Source organism: Populus euphratica, unplaced genomic scaffold, assembly GCF_000495115.2.
Source record: "Populus euphratica unplaced genomic scaffold, PopEup_1.0 scaffold714.1, whole genome shotgun sequence".
NCBI classification, from domain to species: Eukaryota; Viridiplantae; Streptophyta; class Magnoliopsida; order Malpighiales; family Salicaceae; genus Populus; species Populus euphratica.
The window spans coordinates 9422-35895 of NW_011500272.1; the positions used below are offsets into that span (position 1 = coordinate 9422).

Sequence of the window (26474 nt, forward strand, 5' to 3'; positions counted from 1 at the left end):
AGAAGTATTTGTTCATAATAAAAGCATGGGAAAAAGGATGGTTATGTCAACTTCTAGTGCTAGCAACGTGCATGAAGTTGCAAATGATAACATTAATCCTTACAGGAATATGGTTATGGATGCAATGAAAATGAATCAAGGTAATGTCAGTCAATGTTTAATAATAGAAGAAGAACCTAATACAAATGCAATTAGGTTTTTTTTTATTTGTTGAAAAATTATGACTAACCATTATGGAATGGATGCACAAATCACAATAAATTATCGGTCGTAGCACAAGTGTTCACCATCAAGTTAGATTATGGGTTGAGTGAGGTCGGATATGATAAAATTATTGAATTGGCGAGAAGCATTTTACCTGAAGGAAAGATTCTGGAAAAAAACTTCTATGCTGCAAAGTCCATGATGAAACCTCTCGATTTAGGATACTAGAAAATTGACATGTACCTTAATTGCATATTATACTACCTTGAAAATGTTGAACTGACTAAATGCATGACATGTGGGTATTTCCATTACAAACCTAGAATTGGCAGAGGAAAAACTCTAATGGCATATAAAAAACTTAGATACTTTCCAATCATACCTAGACTGTAAAAGTTATTCATGACACCAAGGATTGTTGAGCACATGACATGGCACCAATCACATAATGTAGTTAATGGAGTGATGGTGCATCCTTCTTATGGCAAAGTGTGGAAACACTTTAATAGTGTGTATTCTCACTTTTCAACTGAATTAAGGAACGTGTATCTTGGGTTGTGTTCAGACGAATTCAACCCATTTGAGTCATTTGATGCTCCTTATTCTTGTTGGCCGGTCATACTCATGGTTTATAATTTGCCACCGAGAATCTATATGATGCTAGAATTCATGTTTTTATCTACTATCATACCTAGTTCGAGCAACCCAAGTTGGAATGTAAATGTTTGTCTTTGACCATTGATTGATGAGTTAACATAGTTGTGGTCCTCTAGAGCTTTGACTTATGATATATCAAAGAAATAAAATTTTGTTATGAGGGTAACTTTAATGTGGACTATCAATGATTTTCTAACTTATGGAATGCTTTTTGGTTGGAGCATGTATGGAAAACTAGCATGTCCATACTCCATGGAAAACAATAAGGCTTTCACACTAACAAACGGAGGTAAAACTTTTTTTTTTTACTATTACTGTTGTTTTTTACCACCGAATCATAAGTACAGAAAGAATAAAAAAGATATCTTTATGTTTGGTTTTCAATAAGGTATTGCATGATGTTGTATCAGAGTATAGTGACTTTATGTTTGGTTTTCAATAAGGTAAGTAGAAGCTATCTGGTTTTGGTTTGACCCACAATTAAGTAAACGAAGTATTTTTTGGGAGCTTTCTTATTGGAAGACCAATCTCCTTCGTCATAACCTTAACATCATGCACATAGAAAAGAACATGTTTGAGAACATTTTCAACACCGTCATAGATGTGAAGGGGAATAAAAAGGACAACATCAAGGCTAGATTGGATATAGCTTTGTTCTATAGCAATCAAAATATGGAGTTGGTTTGTGATGGGTCATTAACACGACTAAAAGATTGATGTCTTCTCCCAAGTGCAGGAGTGTCGAAGTAATAAATAACCCGGCAAGACCGGGGTCGAACCATAGGGAGGTTAATTATACAAATTATAGACAACAATTATAAACAATAACAATAATAATAATAGCAATAATAATACTGATAATAATAATAGTAGTAATAGTAATAATAATAATAATAATAATAATAATAATAATAATAATGAAGAAGAAAAAGAAGAAGAAGAAGAAGAAAATATCTCTTTGTATTTTTTGTAATGTTTATGCTTTGTTTTTATTAATATCAAGTTTATGCCTTTCATTTCCTTTCATTTACTTAGTTAACTTTTATCTTATTTATGTTCTTATTTTGTTTATTTATTTTTCTTTCTTTCATTATGTCTAGCTAAGTTTATTATGTCAAGGTGAAAAGGCTACACTAATGGTGTAAGAATAAGTATAGTATAAACTTAATATGGACTTTAATGTTTGATACTAACATGTTTTATATTTGTTATCTTGTTCACTCTTTACTACTTTGCTTGTTAAATAACTAATCTTGATTTATGTTGTATAATACTTGGTACAACAAATACTTGGCACTTGCATAGCCCATACTGTATGGTATAACCAACACCTGAACTATGAAAGGAACTTGATTTGTTGTTAACATAAGTTATAATCATGAATGCTTGACGAAATTTACAAGTAGTAGCATTAATTGAATAAGCTGACTAATGTAATCATGTTAACAATCTATAATGTGATTGGAACCTTGAACCTCCTTTGTGTGTGGTTTCCAATTGAATAATAAGAGTTTATACTATACTTGTTTGACATACCATTAGTGGAACCTCTAACCTTGACATTTGTTATTATCATTGTTTAATCCTTACATTAATATTCTATCTCCAAGTTCTCATCATCTTCTTCTTCTTCTCTTTCTTTATTATTATTATTATTATTATTATTATTATTATTATTATTATTATTATTGTTGTTGTTGTTACTATTATTGTTGTTGTTGTTGTTACTATTATTGTTGTTTATAATTGTTGTTTATAATTTGTACAATTAACCTCCCTATGGTTCAACCCCGGTCTTGCCAAGTTATTTATTACTTCGACACTCCTGCACTTGGGAGAAGACATTAATCTTTTAGTCGTGTGAAGTATCAAAAAAACATGTTAGTATCAAACATTAAAGTCCATATTAAGTTTACACTATACTTATTCTTACACCATTAGTGTAACCTTTTCACCTTGACATAATAAACTTAGCTAAACATAATAAAAGAAAAATAAATAAATAAACAAAATAAGAACATAAATAAGATAAGAGTTAACTAAGTAAATAAAAGGAAATGAAAGGCATAAACTTGATATTAATGAAAGCAAAGTATAAATATTACAAAAAATACAAAGAGAGAAAGCAAGGACATGATCTTGATCTGGACACCAAGATGCCTAAATGCATGGCAAATGCCTCCTTTTATAGGCCAAAATTGAGAACTATTGATTTGATGACTAATTCATGAGTGGGTGACCAACTCTTGACTTGGTGATAATCATTATCTCCTCTTGTATGCCCAAAACATAATTGATAACGTCAAAATTGGAACCACTTGAAAACATGAAAGTTGTAGAAAATTGTCTCAACTTTCCAGAAAAAAAATGGAGGTCATTTAGACTTCTAGAACTCCAGATGTGGGCTAAACACTGAACAATGCTCGAGCTAGAGAACAAATTCATACTTCTTTGTTGTTGCTACAATTTGGACTTGAAAATAGCATTTTTAAATCTTAGACTTCAAATGAAAGTTGTACTCCTCTGTCTTATCTTTCTATCCATATAAAATAAACTTAAATCCAATTTCTACAGCTCCAAATATGACCCAATTACCGAATAGTGTTCCAGTTTGTACTGCACCGACATCTCTCTTCTAAGTTTGGCCATATCTGTCTTTTTAATTTCAGTTCTTAAATTCATCAATCAACCCTTTCATTTATGTGATAGGCCTGCATTTAAAATGAACATTTACCACAAATTAAAGGCATCTTATATTATTAGATATACTATTATAAAACATGTTTTAGTTAAGGAGTTATTGATACATCAAGTGCAAAAAAATGATATAAAACCTTTATAAAAATATACTTTTAAATATTAATCATCTCACAATATGTATTTTCATACATGTCAAATTAGGGCTTTTTGCAATTTTTATGCCTTATTTAGCCAAGCAAACAACTTCACATACTTTTCATTGCCCATTATATGTTTTTGCATACCGGCCTGAAAACCTGTTTATGGAATTGGTGCCTTTCCATTTTCTCTGTTTTTATAGCATGCTAAACAACTTCAATCACCTTTCAAGGTCTTGCCATACATTTTTGCATATCCATGCAAAAACCTTAAAGATTATGGAATTGGAGCTTTTCCAAGCCTTAATTGGTCTGCCATCAAAACATTAATAAAAAATAAAATTAAGTCTATATATATATAATGGAAAAGGGGGGGGGGGAAGGTTGAGAAAAACTAATGTTACCATAAAACAATTTTTTTATTTTAAGTGATTATAACAGACAGAAGTTTTTAATTGAGAAAATAAAATAATTTAGCAGTGAAATTGATATAAATAATAGTTGGTGTGTAAAATGAATGATATCTAAGTAAGTAATATAGTGGTATATTTGGTATTTGCACAAAATTATATTGCCATTGAAATGGATTGGCTACCTCCCAAAATAGTTTTTTTTTTTTTTGTCTGTCTGTGCAGCCCCACAAGCACCGCTAAGCAGTCGAGCAATAGATATTGAGATTAAAAAAATAAACGTCTCTATCTCTCTCGTTTTCGTCGGTGTTGCGTCAAAAGCTTTTGATTAATTGATAAATCATCCGAAGTCTAAGCAATTATCTACGAAATATACAGTGCAGCCCCTCAACAATAATGAAGAAGCAGTGGAGTATATCCCATAGCCATAACTACACAAAATTGAAGCACTCCATGATCAAGATAGCCATCGTTAGCTTCCTAGCAATAGGTTTAGCAACTTCTTTCTCCTTTTTACTCTCTTCTTCTCCACCCAAATCATATTATCATTCCCTCTACATATCCAACTCCATATCTGACAATGCATCGATATCACACGACCTATACATGCTCACCCGCCGACCCCATGTCGCTGGAACAGAAGCCAACGCCCAAGCTGCGGCCTATGTTCTATCTACTCTCGTGTCATACAACATCGATTCCCACATCGTCTCCTATGATGTTTCATTGACTTATCCTATTTCACGATCCTTAATCTTAACACAACCAGAACCAGCATCAGAGCAATTACCAATCACGTTTGATCTTCGTCAAGAGATTTATGATGGCGATCCATATGCTGACGTGGCCCATGAAGTCTTGCCCACTTTCCATGCCTATGCAAAGTCAGGTACAGTTCGTGGAGCTGTGGTTTATGCGAACTACGGGCGGGTGGAAGATTACAAGACATTAAAAGAAATGGGAGTGAATGTAACGGGAACTATTGTAGTAGCAAGGTATGGAAAGATTTTCAGGGGAGACATCGTAAATAATGCATTTGAGGCAGGCGCAATAGGAGCAATTGTGTATACAGATAGGAAGGACTATGGGGGTGGGGGTGGGGGTGGAGGAGGAGATGAGGGATGGTTTCCTAAGGCAAAGTGGATGCCACCAAGTGGAGTTCAGGTGGGATCTGTTTACGATGGGGCCGGTGACCCGAGCACACCTGGATGGCCGAGTATTCAAGGATGTGAAAGGCTAGCGGATGATGAAGTAGAGAAACAAGGCAATGTTCCTCTGATACCTTCATTGCCTGTATCAGCGGCTGACGGTGAAACAATCATGCGGTCTGTCGGTGGACAAGTGGCAAATGAAGACTGGCAAGGAAGCAAAGATAGTCCAACATATAGGCTCGGACCAGGGCCTGGGATTCTAAATCTGACTTATACTGTAAGGTCATTAAATTCTACTATTTACTTGCTTATTTTTTTTATAGAACATTATATATGAGTGCCATGGTTTTGCATCGGGTTTCAGGGAAAGAAAGCTATAGAAACAATTCAGAACGTTATTGCTACAATTGAAGGAGTTGAGGAGCCGGATAGGTAAGAAAAATATATATATAAAACACACACACACACATATGATACACACACGTGCGCACAAAAAATATTGCTATAGAAAAAACTAAAAAGAGACATTTCACTTTAACTCACCTCGAAAAACACCATGAGTCGCACCGTTTCTTTTGATCGTTGTAGTTTTCTTAAAGCCATCAAAATTTGTATCCTTCCCAATTTCATTCTCCAATGCTACAGTACCATGATTTTTCTCAACATTTCTTTTATTTTACATTATCTCACATGTATGGAGAGTTGTAAACAATGTTCAAAGATTAAATGAATATCGATTTAACTAAAGCTTTGATAAAAATAAAAAAGAAAAAGAAAAAGAAGAAGAAGAAAGAAGATCCCATTACTATTTTGTCATACAAAATATTTTGTCATACAAAACTTCAGTTCAATGCTTGAGGTTTTTTTATTATTTGGTTCCTTATTTTAGCAATCTAGGTTTTGCAATAAATCTTTATTTTCTTCGTGTTCACTCCCTTGATATCAAGAGAAAAAAAGGAAAATCATCATAGAATTTTGAAGAGGGAAAAGATATTTGGATAATCATTTTTTAGCCATTAAAAAGTTAATTTGTATGTTGGTGAATTTGTTTTTTTGCCAGAGGTTCAATAGAGAATATGTTTTCCTATAAATATACCGGAAAGTATATTGAGATTTGTTTAGTTTTTTTTGTTTAATTGATTTTTATTTTTGAATTAATTAAAGACTGTTTTTAGATTAAAAATAAATTTATCAAGTTTCAATAATGTTTTTAAGTTTAAGGTGTTTTCAATTGAAAAAATAAAATAATGAATTTTTTAAGTTTAAAAACTTAAATTCTGATTTTTCAGTTATTATAAATAATTAAAAAATAGTAGAATAAGCGACCTATCACCTCTTTTAAGAGGGGGGGACCTTTACAAAAAATAATAGACATATATGTGAGGTTGAGCTCTCAACCCAGGCATGTTTGAACTCTTTGATGGATGGTCCAATGCGCGTACCTAACCTTTTTTTTTTCTTTCATTGCTTTTTTCAACTTAAATATTAGTTAATGCACTCTCCCTTAATTTTAAATGGTTTAGCTTTACTTTTTTTATAAAAAAAAAGGTGATTCGTCTTTCTAATTTTTTTTATTTTATATTACTGTGAAGAGATTATTATAATTTTTCCCCTCATATATTTTATATAAATGAGTTGTATCTTAATGGCACATTTAAAAAAAAAACTGTTTGTCATTAGCAAGAAAAAAAATTAACCTCTAACATAAAATAAATTAAAATATATAAAATAAAATGGATATAAGGTGTAAAACATTTGAGTTTTTACATAGCTTTTACTTTTACTATGAAGATTAGTTTCCTGCTTTTTTTATTAATTAGTATTAACACTTATTTTTATTTATCATTTAATTATCTTTTAATTTAGTTTATAAGGTATTAGCAAAATCCTTTTGTTTTCTAATTAAAAAAATCCGTGACATCCAAAAATACATATCTAACACAAATAGATTTTTAGTTGCATTAGAAATTAACTTAAAATTCTATTTGCAACACGCAACATAGTGGGAGTATATAAGTCTAGTAATTTACTATATCCTAAAGAAAGAAAATCCAACTTTAGGCGCTATTATTCGAGACTTACTAATAGTACTTTTGTTGGAATGATTTAAAGATTTGTGATTCTGGGTAATCATCGGGATGCATGGACATTTGGAGCAGTTGATCCCAACAGTGGAACCGCGGCATTGTTAGAGGTAGACTTCATCGATAATATTAATTCCAATATACTACCTTTGTTTTTTAACTAATGATAAAGTTGTGCTCTCTCATGTGGTGTCATGTTATTTGCATTACCAGCAATTACGAGGTATAAGTATTCTTTTACACAGATAATATTTTGTACTAGGATTTTCAGTAAATAATTTGGTCATAATAAGCTTTTTTATGTTTATTCTTACGATCTTTACTCATAATCACGTAAATAATGTAATGTCAAGGGAAAATTCACCATTTTCTACTAGTGGAAATTCATATAATATAAAATGATTCCTATCCACGTTGTAGGTTGCCCGAAGACTGATGAAGCTACAAGAAAGAGGATGGAAACCTCGAAGAACAATTGTCTTGTGCAATTGGGATGCGGAAGAGTATGGCCTGGTCTCTCTCTCTCTCTCTCTCTCTCTCTCCTGTGGGTGTGTGTGTGTGTGTGTTGTCATCAAAAGTAATGAAGTGTAACATAAACTGAAAAATCCTATTTCCAGATAGGATCGACTGAGTGGGTAGAAGACAATAGAGAACTCTTGGCATCGAGGGCTGTTGCCTACTTGAATGTTGACTGTGCAGTCACCGGTGCCGGATTTCATGCTTCTGCAACACCTCAGCTGGACAAATTACTTGTGAAGACTACTCAGCAGGTACCTAACCTGTTTAATAACATTCACACAAAGTATTTTTAACTCGTTTAGGTCATGAATTGTTTATGAAATATAAGTTTTAAATTATGATTTAAGATTTAAGTTACTTTATATATATAAGTCAAGTCAACATACTCGGAAATATTTTTATAATACTATTCATATCTTGACTAAGTTGTGAATTTATTGTATTAACGCAACCACTGGAGTTAATTATAACTAAGCTATCGTAGTTTATCAAAATTAATTAATTACTTCTTATAGTCTCTAAGAATCATATATTCAATTTCTATGTTTTAAAACTCATTTATAATTTAATTATTTTCATCCATGTCATGTTATTTCCAATTTATTTTTTTTATTTTGAAACATAGAAGAACTAAGTAGACGAGAAGGAAAATGATGAGGAAAGAAGCCATTTTCTGGAATAAAATACTATTAGATGTGGTACGTGCAAACTGGTCTGGACATTTACATTAATTTAAAAAAACAAATAGCATTAGATGAAGTATGGTCAACACTTATGAAAGAAGCCATTTTCTGGAATAAAATACCATTAGATGAAGTATGGTCAACACTTGTTAAATGACTATTTAAGTAGTTTTTTATAATCCAAGTGATGATCATGCCCTTCCATATTGCTAATAATAGTGCTTAACACAACATCTTTTCTTAATCATCATCATCATTATCACTCTAGCAAGGCTTGTATATATCCATCAACGCTAATTATCATTGTCTCCACAATTTCATATTGCCACCACCATCAATCTATAATTTTTAAACATAACATCACCATCACTCAATAATTTTCATCATCTTTATCGCTTTTGCACTCATCGCTGCCTCTACTACCACCTCTCACCACAACCACTGCTTTTTATATGTGGTGTATATATAGGTGTGCGTGTGTGTTTTGTTTTTAGCTCATCTCAGCAAGATTCTTTGTCGGCTTTTGAAGGTTGGTGACCCAGATAACTCATCACAGACCATCTATGAATCATGGGTTGCTCCCGACAACTCTCCTAAGGTAAGCATAATGTTGGCCTTGATGCAATTGCACATGAGTTATTGACATCGGAGAAACCCTATGGTCAAATTAACAAGAGATCATTGGACTGCTAGATGAGAGGTTCTAATTAAGACGACATTCATCAGCTCAGTTGCTTCTTAACACTCTCATACCAGCCCTTTTTCTATATAATAAAGTTTGTTTTTCTCGTAATAAGTCCACAGCTCCATTTTTCTATGCGAAAAAGAGAATTGGATTTAGCTTTTTTTGGTTTAGGACTCGGAATGACAAATGTTGGATATATAGTTTTGCCAAATATACACTTAATGCATATTCATTTGAAACTCTTAATGTACTTGATTTTCTCTTAGTAAAAAACACTATAACCTACATCAAATGATATGTACTTTTATTTAGAAAGGATTTTAGAACTAATAATACAATTATAAATAAAATATAATCCAACCTCTATATTAAAATAAATCCATAAATTTTTTTTAAAAAGGACCTTAAAGTGAATTGATATGATATTGGAGATATTTTTTATTTATGCTGAATAAAATAAAATATACAATATGCATCTGAAATGAAATCTTATGATATGATTTTTTTTTATTTGGTCAGAACAAAAGTATTTTACAATAAACATATATTGTATGCATTTTTTATTAAATGTTTTTTTAATTACCTTTATCTGTTTCCCTCATGTTATATAATTGCTAATATGAGGAGGACTAGATTCCACAACACATAATTTTAGGAGATTAATTGTTTAATAATCTATATACTATCAACCTATCAATCCACTTTTCATGATTATAGGAGCTTATATGTTTGCTTTAGATTTATTACTATATGATATATATGGTTCAGTTATTCATTAAAAAAAATTCCATATCTAAGCACTCTCCTTAGATATGAATTCATAGATATATGCAGCTTTTTGTACAAACTGGTATTAAGATGCCTAATTAATGGTAATAAAATTATATACTACGTGAATGGAGATTGAGAGGCTAGGTGGTGGAGGATCAGATTATGCAGCTTTTGTACAACATATTGGCATTGCATCGGCTGACGTCTCTTTTGGGAAAGGTAATAAACAGCTTTTGTTCTTTCTTTTCTTTTCTTTTTTAGAATACCTTATATAGAGATTTGGCACATGAAATTGATTTTTAGTAAATATCTTTCTTCTTCTTTTTTCCATGAACTAAATTTAACAAAGAAGCATAGAGTCGGACTTCTTTTTCTTTTTTTAAAGTTCATCATACAAATAGAAGTTCATTTTCTACCTTGACTTTTTATTCTTTTTATTTTTATCTAGGGTTTAACTTTTTAATCTTAAACTTTATTTGTTTTATTTTTTAGTCTTTGAAATTTGAAATAAGAAAACAAATTATTGAAAAATATGAGAGAAAAAAGAAAATAATCGATTGATAATATTTGGATGATAAAAAAATTAATTTTAGTATTAATAAATTCCTATCATTGAAATGTTTTTAAATTACCATCTCACCTAATAAAGTAAATCAAGGATGACAAATTATTTTTTTCATCTAATTTTGTGTGTTTTTGATTGGTGTAAGATAGTTTTTTGAGGGATTAAAAATTGATTTATTAAGCTTCTTATGGTATTTATTAGGTTTTTTATATACAAGAATAGGTTAAAAAAATAAAAATTTAGTTATAAAGACTTAAACCTGACTTTATAACTGCCTCTCTTATAACTAGAAATTGAATCAACAAATAACACATTATTTATTTTTTAAAATAAAAAATAAATAACATATCATTTATTTTTAAGATTTTAAAAAAAATCACTTAAAAAAAGTAAGATGCACAAACTTAGCCTTGCAGGGCTAAGTGTACCATGCCTTCCTTTGTTAGGCTAAGCCTAAGCTAAATCTTTAAGGATCAAGTGTCTCGTTTTTTTCTATGGTTTTTATTTTATTTTTATTAAAATTAATTTTAGCATAGATATTAAATAATGTCTTGGGTTTTTTTTATAAAAATGTTAACAATATAACCCTCAACTATTATGTGCCTAATATGCTAAAGTTAGAATTGAAAATTTGTTCTATATATTCAATTCAATGAAGATAAAAATAATGTTACTTTTTTTCTTAATATATTTTTTATATACTAAAATATGGAGCCATTATTTTAATTTTTTTTATTAAAAATCACTTACAAGATCATGATAAGTTTTAATTTAAGAAACAGTGCTTATATGTGAAAAACATGCTTTTGTTGAAACAAAAAATGATGCATTAAAAAGAAAATGGATTATATATTGGAGAGATAAATGGTTTTCCTTATTTCAAATGATTAAAATTTTTTACAAGCCTTATTTAATCAATGCAATCTTTTATTCAAAAAAAATGTTGCTAATAAAATATTATGCCATTGTTTTTAAGAATATTAGAGCTTTTTATAATTGTATTATCAGTTGTTTTATTGATGTATTAGCCTTATATAAAATATTATTAAAATAATTTTCTCATTAATATTGAATAAGAGTAAAATATCTATTTATTATAAATTTTTTATATAATTTTTTTAATTTATTGTTCTCTTAATTGTTTTTCATGTAGGTTCCTAAGAATGATTGATTCATGAATTTGTTTTTTTTAGTTCCTAAGAATGATTGATTCATGAATTTTTTTAAAAAAAAAAAAGCTTTTACTTAAAACTTGTTTGCATAATTGTAATAATTTTTTTCTTAAAAAACAATGCTTATCGTAAAAAATTAAAAAAAAAACTTTCATTAAAATAAAAAATAAAATTGTTAATAAGAGAATTAGATTTTTTTATCAAAGATATTTTTTTTCCTTTTTATTTCAAATTGTTGCATTTTTTTAATATTTTTTATGATTGTTTTTGGTTCTTTATTTAATGAACTATATTGTAAATAAAAATTAGTTTTGTTGTAGAAAATAATTATATAAATTTGAAATGATAACCTTGATTAAAAATACATTCATCCATAATTTTATATGTTATCTTTGATGTCTATCTACTTTTATTGTTATATAATTAAATAGAAAAATAGATTCTAAAAGATATTAATTCTAGTTAGTCCTATGATATAGATCATGAATTAGACAAACTAACCTGAGTTGAACATGGTTAATATAAAATATTATCATTTTAATATTTTTTCAAAAAAAATCAAATTTGGTTTTAACTGAGTTATGGATGCATTTGTCGGGTTGACTAGATTACATAAGGTTAACTCTCATTGGTTTGATTTAAAATGCAATTTAAACTAAATACTAGATTGACAGGTCACCACATGTACTCGCATGGTTAGACTTAATTTTATAACACTGTAATGGTATATCTAACTAGTATTTTGCTAACAATATTGGTCAACTTATGTAGGATATCCAGTATACCATTCAATGTATGATGACTTTGTTTGGATGGAAAAGTTTGGGGACCCTATGTTTCAAAGAAATATTGCTGGTATGTATCTTATCAAACACAGATTAATATAAACAAATAATTTAAAGAGAATTTAAGTTATCACATTATATATCATATGCCTCGAAGTTTTAATCAAGCAACATAAACAGTGTGTTAATCTATCTGCCCCCCTCCCCAACCATTTAAAAAAACAAAAAATAATGTATTTGTAATTAAAGAAAGGAGATTGAGAGTTAGAAGATATGAGGAAGGAGAGGGATTTTTTACTGTTTTGTAAAAAATATGTCTTGTTATACTTTCTATTTACTTACTGGCTAGTTACTTTTTTCTTATTCATCATATAATTTAATAACTAATTTCACTCCAATTAACTTTACTAACTGTATTTCCTCTAATTTCTCTTTTTTTATTGTCTCTTTTCTTTTCATCTTACTTATACCAACTACCACACTACCATGTTTGTAACAAATCTTCTCTCAAAGATTTTTATCCTAAATATAAAAACTATAATTGAAGCTTCCCAAGCTCCTTCCTAGTTGAACCTTTAATAAACAAAAATTGGCTATTTATTCAACCTTGCTGCAACATCTATATTTCTCTTTTTTATAATCCTTTTTTAAAAAAAAAATAGCCACAAGATTCACTTTTAGCTTTTTTGATTCATTTATTACTAGAAAAGTTAAAGATACCATAACATTATTTACAATCTTCTTCTCTAACAAGGAGATATAAAATACTAGGTAGTTATTAGATGTTAGCTGCTTTTGGTAACAACAATTTATAAGCAATGTCCCAATCTTTTGAATGACTTTATAGGGACCAAGGTATCATGAGTTCATCTTTATATTCCTCTTAATAGCTACACTTATTTGTCCATATAGTTATAGCTTTAAGAACATCTAATCTCCTATCATAAATTTTCTTTTTTACTCCTTATCTTAGCCACTTATTTCATGATATTTCTTGCCATATTCAATTGTCTTTGTATATTGTGATTCATTATCTCTCTTTCTTGTAACAACTCTTTAACTGCATATGTAATAGTATTACCTGATAACATCATTTCTGTAGTTAAAGGTAGATATCCATACGTAGCTTAGAAATGACTCATTTTAATAGTGGAATGGTAGATGGAATTATATCACCATTGTGTTAAGGCTAACCATAAGCACCACTATTTAAGATTATTCATAGACATACATTTTAAGTATGTTTCTAAACACTGATTTATCTTTTTTAACTGCTCATCAGACTTGTCATAACCTAATTTTAGATTTCTAAAATGTTTTTATAAAAAATACATATTCTTATTCAAAAATCTAAAAAAAATAAAAACTCAAAATTCAAAAATATTTTTAGACACAAGGGGATAAGATTGAGTTGTAAAATATCATAAAAATAGTCAAATTGGGATATTTCAACAAGATGAATGAAGGAAGGATGAAAACTAAGTTTGAAATCCAAACTTGACCAAAACTAGAAGAATTAATTAAGTTTAAGGATGTAATTAAACTTCTAATAAGTTTAATTGACTTATTTAAGGATTTAATTAAAGAAAAGATAAATTTGAAAGTCAATTAGAAAAAAAAATTAAAAGAAATAATTAAACTTATTTAAATGCAATGGATGCTTGTTTTTAAGATATTTAGTTATGTCATGAATCAATATATATGTTCAAGTTTTGTTTAATATCTACTTTGTGCTTTAGGGTTGATGATTAAGTGATGAATGATAGTTTAAAATGTTGTTTTGGCATGATTTAAGGTTTAATTTAATCAATAATATATTTAATACAAAATATGTTAAAGTGTAATGTTATTATTCTATTTGATTTTAAGGTTGTTTTGGATAACTTATTGAGTTTGATGTTGATGTTTATAGCAAGAAATGGAGGAGTTAATAAATGAAATAATATTTATACATTAAGAGATACAATTTTGGTTGGCTATGGGTAATTGGTTTTACTTTTTGTTTTGTTATTGTTTATAAATTCTTGTTGTTTTTAATGGTTCCAACAAATTATATTTAGCATGTTTAATCTATAGTTGAAATGTTTAGATTTTTTTTATGGTTTTACACTTTTCTTTTGGGTTTTTAGCTTTCTTGACATTTTTAGGTTTTCATGAATTTCTGGATTTGTGTTTTTAAGTGTTCTTTAGCTAAAATTTGGATCTCTTTGTAATCTGATGTTTTTGTCTCCCTTGTGAGCTTTAGTTGAGTTTTAGACTTATGTATGAGTGTTCTAAGCTATTTTTTTTCTTTTTATAATGTATTTTGGATCAATCGATCTTTAGAACTCTTAAATGCTCAAGTTAGGGTTCTTAGCTGTTAGGTTTGATTTGTTGAAAATAAGAGCTTGTTATTATTGTTTGACACATGATTGTGCATTAACTCTCTATTTTTCATTATTTGGTGCTTTTGTTTCAAAATGAACAAGCTTATTTTTTCACTTCAATTCTTGAGTTTTGTCACAAGTTCTTGGTGTTCTTGACTTGGATTTAAATGAAAAACTTTTTAGTTTTGTCACAAGTTCTTGGTGTTCTTGGCTTGGATTTAAATGAAAAAAAAAATTTGATCTTCTTTCTATCTTTTATGTTCGTAGGTTGTGTTTTTGAGCTTTTAGGTTTGGACTAGGAAGCCTATCCCATATGATCGAACTAAGTCCATCAAGCTTAAAGGCACATTTAATTGGTTAGGATTTTATAAGTTTGTCAAACGTGTCTTGAAAGCAATTTTTAAGCATCTGATTTTTTGCTTAAACCTTATAGATTTTTCTAGCAATGTTTATTTTCCTCTTTTTTAGTGTTTGTTAAACATGACCCTTGTTTTTTTTATTAATACAATTTTATACCTTCAAGTGATTTATTTACAATTGTTTTGTATTTCTCATGTTTTCCCCTTATTATGTAATATTTGAGATTATCACCTACATATAAGGTGTTTTTTGTTTGTATTAAATAAACTTGTGTTTTTAAAAAAAATAATACAAAAAAACAACAATAACCTTTCTTTCAAAAATACATTAAATATTTTTTTGCATATGTCCAACTCTCTCAAATATATATTGCATGATTTAGCATATTTTTTAATACCAAAAATTCAAGAAAAATAGTTTTGTTTATATCTTTGCATGTATTTTTTAAATTTAATAATATGTTTATTAAATTTATGAGGACTTAACCTATATTTAAAAAATAAAAAAAATTATTATGTTTATTTTAATACCATGGATTATAAACTTATGCCTAAAGTGTATTCCATATATTTAAAAAAAAATTCTTATATGTTTTGACTATAAAATGGTTAGGCTTAACCATTAAAGTCATGGTCAACTCTATTGGGATGAATCAACTTTTAACCAATAGACAAATCAATAATTAGAAAAACACAACATTACCTTAAATTTTTTAGACAAATAAGCAATGCAGCTTATCTTAGGCTATGTGTATTAGGAGTGATACATCATCTTTATACACAATTAGTCCTCTTATCCAGATTATAAAACTAGTTAAGGTTTCTATTAATCAAAATACTAGGTGGCAAATGCAATATTTTTTTATAAAACAAAAATTATTTGTCTTCTCCCCCACACATGAAGATCTCAATCTAGGAAGATGATTGTTACGATGTCGCTCATATGTGACAAGATCTTAGGTGATAAGTTGAGCTCGTGAACATCTTAACATATAATAACTTGAATAATTCATTCCAAAATAAATTGACACCTTGTCCTTATCAGTCACAATATTATAGAAAAATCATTAAACTTTAAAAATAGTTAAAAAAAAATTCATCTACCATCTTTGTAGTAAAAGGATGTGATAAAGCAATGAAATGGTTATATTTTGTAAACATTCTCACAATAACCATTATAGTGTCATTGCCTTCAAACTTTGATAGCTTTTTTACAAAATATATTGTAATGTCTCTACAAACTCCATTTAATATTGGTAGTGGTTGTAGGAGTCCGAAATAAACCAGCCTTTTTATTTTTACTTATTTATGAACATTGCATTTCTCTACCAAATGTTTAACCATTTTCATCATTAAAGGCCTATAAAACACAAATTTAAGTCTCTTGTAAGAATTTTGAATTTCAACATAGCCTTCATCATAAGAATCATGAGTTGCTTTGATAACCTTTTTCCTTAGGTCACCTTTTTTTGTAATTACAATTTTATCTTATACTTGAGTATTTCATTTATAAAACTATATTTAGTCCAGTTATTTGCACCTATTGATTTCTCAATGATGATCTCTTGTAGTTGAAAATCATACTTGTCAGATTTCATGATCTCATTATACCAAAATGGTACTACTGCTACTAAAATATCATTGCAACTATCATGGTTTTTCATTTTAACTTTATCTTTAGTTTTTAGTCCTTCACCAATCATTACTCTCCTTGGCAAAACATTAGTAGTATTATTCTTTTTTTCTTTCAATAAAGAATTTGATATCTCAACTTTAAAAGTTTTGTTAAAACATTTTCTTTATATGAAAGAATGAATCTTCTAATCAAGTAAGTGTTTCAAACTCTCATAATTAGTTTTAATAATAAACTAATCATGCTCCCAACAATGTCTCTATCTATCTACTACCAATAAAATTACCAGATATTTCTTTTCATATATAGATAATCCTAAATACCTAAGCTTTACTTAGAAAAGCCAATGGTCTCCTTTCCTGACTACGAACTACCCTTTTGTTGTAGCACAAGCATCAATTTTTAGTACAAAAGTCTTTCTAGAATTAGATATTGCTAATATTAGTGTATCACAAAAGTTGTTTTAAGTCTTTCATAAGCCTTATATGAATTCTTATACCAGCTAAAGATGTCTTAAGTAGGTCAGTTAAGGGACTACTTAGAATCTCAAATCCCTTTATGAATTTCCAATAATAACCTGTCAATCCTAGAATTCCTCTAAACTCTTTAATTGTTTTAAGAATAGGTTGACCTCTCAATGCTTCTATCTTCATAAGATCTATAACATCTCCTTCAACTGATAAAATATCCTAAAGATATTCAACTTGAGATTCACATAATGTGCATTTAAATTGTTTGATAAATAACTAATGACTCCTTAATGTTTGCAAATTGTTATAAGGTGACTAACATAAAGTAGGGCTATACACTGAAATATTATAAAAAAAAAACCCCAACACAATTGTTCTTAGAAAAGGTTCAAACACATTATTCATTAATGCCTAGAATGTTGCAGATGCATTTGGTAATCCTAAAAGTTTCACCTTGAACTCATAATGCTCATGATGGGTTATAAAGGTCATCTTCTAAATATCTTTAATGTGCATCCCCATCTAATGATAACAAGACCTCAAATCCAATTTTAAAAGACATTATGATCTATACAACTCCTCCATCATGTCATTTATTAATGGAATTATAAATTTGTTCTTTATCGTTAGCTCATTCAATTGTCTATAGTCAATACCAATCTTCTAGTTGTTGTCTTATGTTTTCACTAACAATATTGGAGAAATAAAAGGGCTACTATTATGGTGAAATATTCCACAAAGAAGCATCTCCTTTATCAATCTTTCAATTTCTTATTCATATATAAAAGTGATGTTAACCGGTTTAGCATTTGCAATCAAAGAAATCTTATTATACAATATCCTTACTAGAGGCAATTTATTTGGTTCATAAAATATTAATTAATATTTTTTTTAATAAAGCCTTGATTTTAGGATTCCTTTCTTTTTGCTTATGTTCTTCTTTGGCTTCAATTAAGTAAAATTATCCTACAAAACCATATATTATCTCTTTGAGCTTTTCGGAACATTAAATGTTGTGATTAACTACAAAGTAGCCTCCTTAATAATTCTTTTTAGCTCAATAATCCATCTTTGTTCTCTAAAATATAACTTCATCTTGATAAAATCAAAGAGAATTGGAGAATAAGATCTCAACCAATCCATTCTTAGTACTATATCGCATCTTCTTAACTTAAAAACTCTCAAATTTGCTTGAAGTTCTTGCCTTTATATCAACCATGTAAGTCTTGGACAATATACATTACAATTCATAATAGTGATATTAGCCATAATCACTGTGAGCCTAATAGTTTTCTCAATAGTAACTGTGATCTTATTAACAACATGTTCATTTATAAAACTATGGGTACCACCATTATCAATAAAATATATGAGGTTTTTATTTTGATAATTTCCTTTAACTTTTATTGTATTATGATTATATCTTTTAGTCAATAACTTAAGATGTAAGTCATATTCATTCATCAGATCCGCTTCAGCCATAATTTCTTTATTATCTCCCTCATCTAATTCTAAAAATTCTTTACCTTCTTCTACACCATTCATCAAATTCAAGTTGTTCTTGTTACATTGATGACTTAGTATCAATTTTTCACCATATTTATAACATTGTACTAATTTTCCCTTTTATTTATATAACGTTTCATGTGTTTGTTTTCTTTTTAGTGTCATATCAATTCTTATAATATAGGGAGTTTTCAAATATGAATTACCTACTAGTCTTTCATTATTGAAAGAAAGTGATATTTTAGGCATCATTATATTCTTTCTTGCCACAGTATGGTTAGACTTCTCTTGCCACCTTGCTTAATAAAATGCTTGTATCAATATTAAAGGCTTCTGTGTCTTTAATGTTGGTTTGATAACATCTTTGAGACCACTAATAAAACTCGATATATAATATAATTCTGGTAACTAAGGATTCGAAGTGCTCATTGAGATTTGAGCTCCTCGGACCTTTTAAACATGTTTTTTACCCTTTTATCCTACACCAACTTGTTGAATTGTTCCAGTATATCCTCTTTGCTGCCAAAACTTGTACAAATGGATCAAACAAACTCTTCCCAGATAGTTTGGTCATGATCTAAAATCAAGAAACCTTCCAACCAAAATTAAGTTCTGTCTTCGAAGTAAAGTGAAGCTATTTATAAAATGTAACTTGAAGAATTTTTTACATTTCCTAACCCACCCCCTTGGATTATATCTATGAAATGTAGGTAGTTCTACTTTAGGTAATGCTACATTGTATATACCTCTTTGGCCTTCATTGAATCCCACAGGTTCATCTTGGTTATGATTTTGTTGTAGACAAATCACACCTCTTGTAATAGCTTGGTTCTTCCATTTTTGCATTAAGTTGTTCATTCCGTTTAGCCTGCCCGAATCTTGCAATTCTTGATGAAGAGCATGTATCCTCACTTCCATTGTCTACCATGCTCTTTCAAAGCTTTGTTGTCTCTGTTTTCCCTTATAGCCTGGATAAGTATATTCTAATACCAACATGTTAAAGCCTGCCTTAACAAAGATTATTGTAATTGAGAAAATAAGATTGAGAGTTAGAAGATATGAAGAAAGAGAGATTTTTGTTGTTGTACAGAAGATTTTATAGAACACATGAATTATTATACCAGTAGTTCTTACTAACTATTTACTTTCTACTAGTTCATCACGTGGTTTGACAACTAACTCTGCTGGCTACATTTCCCTTCTTGTGTTGTTTCTCTTCTTTTCTTATGTCACCTACTACACTACCCCATTTGTAATACAGTGGCTAGCGTCTGGGGTTTGACAGCTCTTCAGTTAGCAGATGAAGAATTTCTGCCTTTCGACTATTTATCCTATGCTTACGAGCTCCAGGTAATGCTGAACTGTAGCCTGTACATGATAATCAATGCACAGAAGAGAAAATATGTTTTCTTCCTTTTGATGAGAAAGAAGTATTCTTTTTTGAACTAGAACAACGTTAAGTTAAACATGATTTAATTAATTGATTTTAAAAACTAAGAGAACTATTTTTAATTTATTTTATAAAATTAGAAAGACTAATTTATATTTCAGAGCCAAACATTGTTGGCAGTATTAACGATCGAATCCATGCATTATAGAAAAACGCAAAGGACTTGGAAGATGAGATATCGGATAAGGGCATAAGGCTTGCTCCCCTGTTCGAGTCCATTAAGAGACTAAGAGATGCAGCCACAAAAATAAACCAGGAGAGAAAGGTATGGCAAGATTTTCTATCAAGTAAAGATTGACATATCAACATTCATACCAAAGAATTATGAATATTCAGGCAATTGAAGAAAACAGAGTGTGGGCATGGAAGTTCAAGAAAGATCAAGTGAAGGTGAGAGAGATCAACGACAGGCTGATGATGGCCGAACGAGCATTTACAGACGCAGAAGGGCTTTCTGGGAGGTCATGGTACAAGCATTTGGTATGTCTCTTCTTAATCCTGAGTGATAGTGTGTGTGTGTGTGTGTGTGTGTGTGACGACTGCCAAGAGGAGATAGATGGAAGTGATTCTCTGTATTTGTGCAGATATATGCACCGTCAAAGCATGATGATTATGGATCGAGCTGCTTTCCTGGAATAGACGACGCGATTGAAGAGGCGAGGAGTCTCAGCACGCCAGAGGCATGGCGCTCGGTACAGCACCAAGTTTGGAGGGTGTCAAGAGCTGTCAGACATGTCTCGCAAGTCCTCACTGGTGAATTGACTTGAAATATGCTCTGTCTAAATCAAAATCACCTAGGCTTGGAAGATGTAATAAAAAAGCTTCATGCAGTGGATTCAACGAGCTGTCTCTAAATGGTGTTAATTTCTAATTAAATCCAGAGATATCATGAAGTCTTCTGTCGCCATCATTCTATTTGACCTTCGTGTTTTTTTGTTAACCCAGTAGCACCTTCATCCACCCTGAACAAAGCTTCTATCAACAAAAAAAAGCTTCACAAGGCAAGTTCCAATGCCCAAACTATCTCATCATATTCTGAAATATTGCTCTGCCTATGTAACCCTCATGTACACACTCATTTGCAACCTCACCGTCGTTTTGACCACTCTAGTTCTATAGGCAGCTTGATAGAAGAATGACTCAAAAGAGTTTAACAAAAATCAGTGGAATTGCCACTCATCCAACCACTAGGTTTTTCGGACAACCTTGTTTTTCGGACAGCCCTTGATGGGAATCAACAAGCAACGTTCATGTGCTGATTGGATCCATTACAAGACAAAAGCCAACCAAGAGAATCACCGAGGTATTGGGCTGATTTATAATATTTGGATTGAGCCTCATTCAAATACTACAAGTATAAGCTTTGTAATCTATTCTTATTCAATTTTGAATTTGTTTATTATAAATCCAATATCTAATTATGGTCTTGGATTTAAATTAGATATGCAAGTTTAATATAGATCCAATAACTAATTATGATTTTTTTTTTCATATTCAGTTTTAAATTTAAGTTAAATATGTGGATTTAATTTAGACTGGTTAGTTAATTAGGGTTTCTTATTTTACAAGTACAAAATAACATTGAAAAGACAGATTATGATGCTGTCATTAAGAATAAAACAGCGTTAATACACTTCTTTGGGTTATTTATTGAACTTTCAGAACTTATTATCATGTACCTTCAGTTATTAGTTCAAGAAATTATAGTGTCGTGGTTTTTTAATTTGATTTTACCTTTCACTGGATGAGTATTCATATTCTTTGTGCCGGGTTCGCATCAAGCCTGGTTAACTTTGCATCATAGAACCGCGTGCAAGCAACACAGAAACATTACACCTACAGCAGTGCTTTGAAATTGACAAGATTTATCTATACACCCATACCTTCGCCTTTCAGTATTCCGATGCATGGATAACTCTAAAATTGTGGTAATTCAACATGCAATGCCAACTTATAAAATGAAATTCAAAAAGGGTATTTCGGAGTGTGTAAAAAGTTTGTTTTTACAGTGTATTTTTTGCATTAAAATAATCTTTTAAAAAAATTATTTTTGATATCGTTATAAAAAATCAAATTTTTAAGCAAATTTTAAAGAAAAGCAGGTTGAACATCAATGTCAAATGGGACCGAAATCACCACAACTAAGAAACACCAAGATGCAATATTTTAAAAAATGGTGGTGCAACTCTGCTGAGAATTCAGATTTATCAAGAACCACTCACATAAGAAACTCAAAGCAAATACCAACCTCATTGCACAATCGTCAAGATTCATTCAAGTTTAATTTCTCCATCCAAGCACTCTTCCATAGCACATAAGAGGTAATACAACACGTAATGCCAGCTTTAAGATTTACATACTTAAACACATTATATAAGAAATACTATGCGATATTCAAAAAATAGTAGTTTATAAGATGCCAGGCATCCCCACAAATGGATTAATGGAAAGGAACCAAATTACCTTCTCAAATATTTCTTGTAAAATCAAATGCTAGTACAGAATGCATAATTTTAATTCTATAGTAAGGGTGACGCTGCCGGGATTGAAGCATGCCTTTTCAATTATATAGTAAAGTCATTGTCAGCACACCTTCAGAGCAACATGGAGACAGAGAGGGCAGAAGATTATTTTGATGGTTGGAATATCCAGTGGACACCGTGGGGCATACATAGATTTACAGAGAACAGGACATTTTGCAAAAACACTGTACATAGCATGCCCAGTACGTCAGGGTAACATTCTGCCCATTTTTAATTGACATAGAAATACATTTGTCTATTAGTTCCACTGTCCTTTAAAAGAAGCAAATCGGTAATTACAAGAGTTCTTTCATTTTTCTTCCTCAATCATAAGATGCAACCAGCTTTCTCCACAAACACCATTGGGCTTTCAAGTTTGAACTAAATTCTCACCTACTTTGCAACTTTTTAAAACTGATGCAACCATAAGTTGCTTGCCCCCATCCCACCATTTTCATTGCTCATGTAATTAAGATAGAAAGTCCTTGATTTTATGTCTTGCATTGATATTTCTATGCATGTTGTCCACGGAAACAAAAACTATTCTCACTACCCATGTAATTGGGATTTATGATATACTTCGATTCTTGGCCCAAGTTACAGAGATGTGAAAAGGTTAGATATAGACTGCATGTTAGAAGATTTAAATAAGCAAAAGGGAGAATATGCTGGGAAATTTGGATAAGGAAAATCTTTAGATTGAATTTTGATAGAGTGAAATTTATGAATACTAAATAAAGAGACAGAGAACGAAAGAAAGAAAGAAAGAGAATGGTGTAAATAAAAAATATGAGTTCCATAAATTCTTAATTTTCAATAGCATTATATAAAACCAAGAGATAGAAAAGAAATGAAGAGAGAATATGGAGATGAAGATCTCGTTCAGAGAGTAAGATGAGAAAGGAAGAGGACTTTGGAGGAGTAAGATTTTCATTTGATAGACCAGTTTATTGAATTTGATTTGAAGTGGATGATGATAGATAGGGGTATTTTATGTCCCATTACATATGGGTACAGAGTTAACCTACCCGAGAGTAGTGAGCAGGTTAACAATACATATCATCTAGAATTCCTACAAGCTTAGAAGAGCACAATTTGAAAAAATGAAAGAGCAACCGAGAAGAGAGAGTATATGCCCATGGTTGGACATTAAATTCAACACCAGATTATAATTTAACCATTTTTTCCTATCTTAATGTTCTATGTACAATTTGAACTAGCATTATATGTACGAAAATAAACTTTTATGCGTACTTCATTTACTTCCAAACCTTGATAGCCCCATCTCTGCTACTTGAAATCAAAAGTCTCTGGTTCAACTTGACAGAAGCCAAAGAGAGAATGGCATCTCGGTGGCAACCAGCAGAATCAGTAGCTGCAGCTGCAAGAACTTGCTTCGCTGTCAGCTTGGCTGTTAAATGTCGTCTTCTAGTCTCCTGTTTGCAGGGAAAGTCAAGCAATTTTAGCATTAAGAACCCAATATTCTGTACATTGAAAATTTGAAAATTATGTAGTGAACAGAAAAAACTTTCATTTGGCTCAAATTGCTGTCATTTTAATCAAGATGATATCCAGAAGGAAACATTATTTGAAATATCATCTGTGATCCAATCAAATTAACTAGGCGACACCCTAATTTTCTGGTTCATAATGAAATACAAGATTACATTCTTTTTTCTTTTTTCTTCAAGTTAAATAAGTTGCTATTGATGAAAAATCCAACATTCCATATTTATATAAACAGAGACTTCGGGGCACATAACAATGATACATAGCTAGGCTCTCTCCCTCTCTCTCTCACACACACACACATATCACTGAAACAAAATCCAAAATCATCAGAACTGGCATATTAAATTGCAAAGGATAAACAAGCGGAGGAAGGGAAGAGAATGCATTCCTACATTCATTGAAAATGCAATAAAAGCCAGCATGGGAACAAAATATCTGAAACTTGCTTTTTAAATTGCAAAACATAAAGCAGTGGTCAGAAGAAAAATTTTTAGATATTCTTGTAAATTCATGGTACAATTTGTTTGATCATTGTTCTAAGTGCTTCCAAAATTGCTGCGTACATAATTTTCAGATAAAATCCTATATTGTGTTTTAAGAACAAAGGGGGCAGCCTTTACTGGTAAATTAAAAAAGAAATTCGATTGGTTGATGACCATGCTGTTAAAATCTAAAATCGCAGGTAAACTTAACAATTCATTCATTACATCTTAAAATTCACCAAACATGTTGGCAGGGGCCAAAATTACACCTATTTAGAATCACAAAATAAAGTGATGTGTCAACTCAGACTCATTAAACACAAGTGTCAGCCAATATATGCACATTATCTCTTCTGGGTTATTTAATCAACAAATAGGTTGTGTTATTGACAAGAAGGCCCATTAAACCTTCGAAACTATGTTGTTTTAAGCAAGTCCAAAAATGAATTAGGTTGGGTGATAATTGTCAAGGCAGTCTCGTTGTTTAAAGCAAATCCTAAAATGAATAGCTGTTTGGGCTCTCTTAAAACTATGTTGTCTTCAGCAAGTCTTAATGAATTATGTTGGCAATTATGTTGGAAATAAATGTTAGGGCATCCCAAGTCTGTCTCTCTCATCACCATGTTATCTTTCTCTCAAACCAAGATTCATCTCTTTGAAGCTTTTATTTTTAATTTTGCTCAACTCTCTCTTGCTCTGTCTATTTTATACCCAACAGAATTTATCATGAAAAACTATGACAAATTGCATACATTCTCTTCACCAGAAAAACTTAAGACAATCCATCTCATCTCAAAGATGAAATAAAATCAATACAGAAAAGTCTTATTTCCTCTTTAATGATGTCATTTCCATCATAGCTCATTTTGCAATCTTTGATTTTCATAGTAAAATATACCATGACTTACGAAAAAAATAAAAAGCCATTTAGGATTCTTAGAATCTTCAATACTCATTAAGAAATGTTATCTGGTTGTTTCATGAATTTACAGTAAATCCAATGTCTTTTAGATAATATGATCAGAACAAGTGAATTGAAGAAATTAAATCGCATTTATCTTTTCACTCTTCAGTCTTCACTCTTGTAGCTAATATAATCTCTTTGGAGCAATTAGTATTCCAATTGGGACGTCAAAGAATCTTGTACTTGTTTTCAATAATCAATCATTTTTTTATGCAGGTTGGTTTTGTTATGTTCATTGTACTGATTATGAAAACTCGCTGGATCTTGGCATACAAGATGATCTTATCATTCAAGTTTTTGGACCCTCCACCCATCCCATCCCATATCGAATGGTGTTTATAACCACCTCTATTAATGCTGTTTGTGATAGAGAATGATTTTGGGATTATCATATCTTGATAGTAATAGTGTCCCCTAGAATCCATGGATGGAGAAGAATAGTGTTTTTAACCACCTCTATTGAAGTTGTACGAGATTGAGAGAATGAATTTGAGATTAGCATATCTAGATAAAAATAACTCGCACTATAATCAAGAAGAAATGATAAAACACAATAAGAGGTATCAATCCAAAATACTAAGTCGAGGAGTTATGCATTAAAGAGATATGACATTATGAATTGCTACTTTATATAGAATGGTACTGCATGCTAACTTGAAGTGGGGGGGGGGGGGGGGAGGGGGGGGG

The 26474-nt window shown here is 30.4% G+C and overlaps 2 protein-coding genes across 2 annotated transcripts in view; one reads left to right on the plus strand and one right to left on the minus strand.

The window, feature by feature from the left end:
- The first annotated feature begins 4308 nt into the window (after positions 1–4308).
- LOC105112997 (Peptidase M28 family protein) lies at positions 4309–21239 on the plus strand. The gene is made up of 12 exons (XM_011008959.1): positions 4309–5536; positions 5624–5691; positions 7372–7453; positions 7764–7856; positions 7961–8113; positions 9075–9143; positions 10133–10220; positions 12510–12593; positions 20119–20207; positions 20456–20572; positions 20644–20787; positions 20892–21239. Exons 1-12 carry the CDS (start codon positions 4505–4507, stop codon positions 21072–21074), a joined length of 2202 nt encoding a protein of 733 aa, XP_011007261.1. The 5' UTR covers positions 4309–4504; the 3' UTR covers positions 21075–21239.
- Positions 21240–23756: 2517 nt separating this feature from the next.
- VPS15 (protein kinase family protein / WD-40 repeat family protein) overlaps positions 23757–26474 on the minus strand; it is a 10788-nt gene continuing 8070 nt past the window's right edge. The window contains exon 11 of the mRNA XM_011008960.1: positions 23757–24265. Within this exon, the coding sequence (XP_011007262.1) occupies positions 24089–24265 (177 nt within the window). The 3' untranslated portion in view covers positions 23757–24088. The remainder of the gene's footprint in view (positions 24266–26474) is intronic.

What these genes read in the sequence shown, in the direction of transcription:
- LOC105112997 (XM_011008959.1), top strand. Translation starts at nt 4,505, where the DNA reads ATGAAGAAGCAGTGGAGTATATCCCATAGCCATAACTACACAAAATTG. An exon ending in GAACCGCGGCATTGTTAGAG is followed by an intron (nt 7,454 to 7,763) that starts GTAGACTTCATC and finishes TCCACGTTGTAG; the next exon opens with GTTGCCCGAAGACTGATGAA. An exon ending in GGTCATGGTACAAGCATTTG is followed by an intron (nt 20,788 to 20,891) that starts GTATGTCTCTTC and finishes GTATTTGTGCAG; the next exon opens with ATATATGCACCGTCAAAGCA.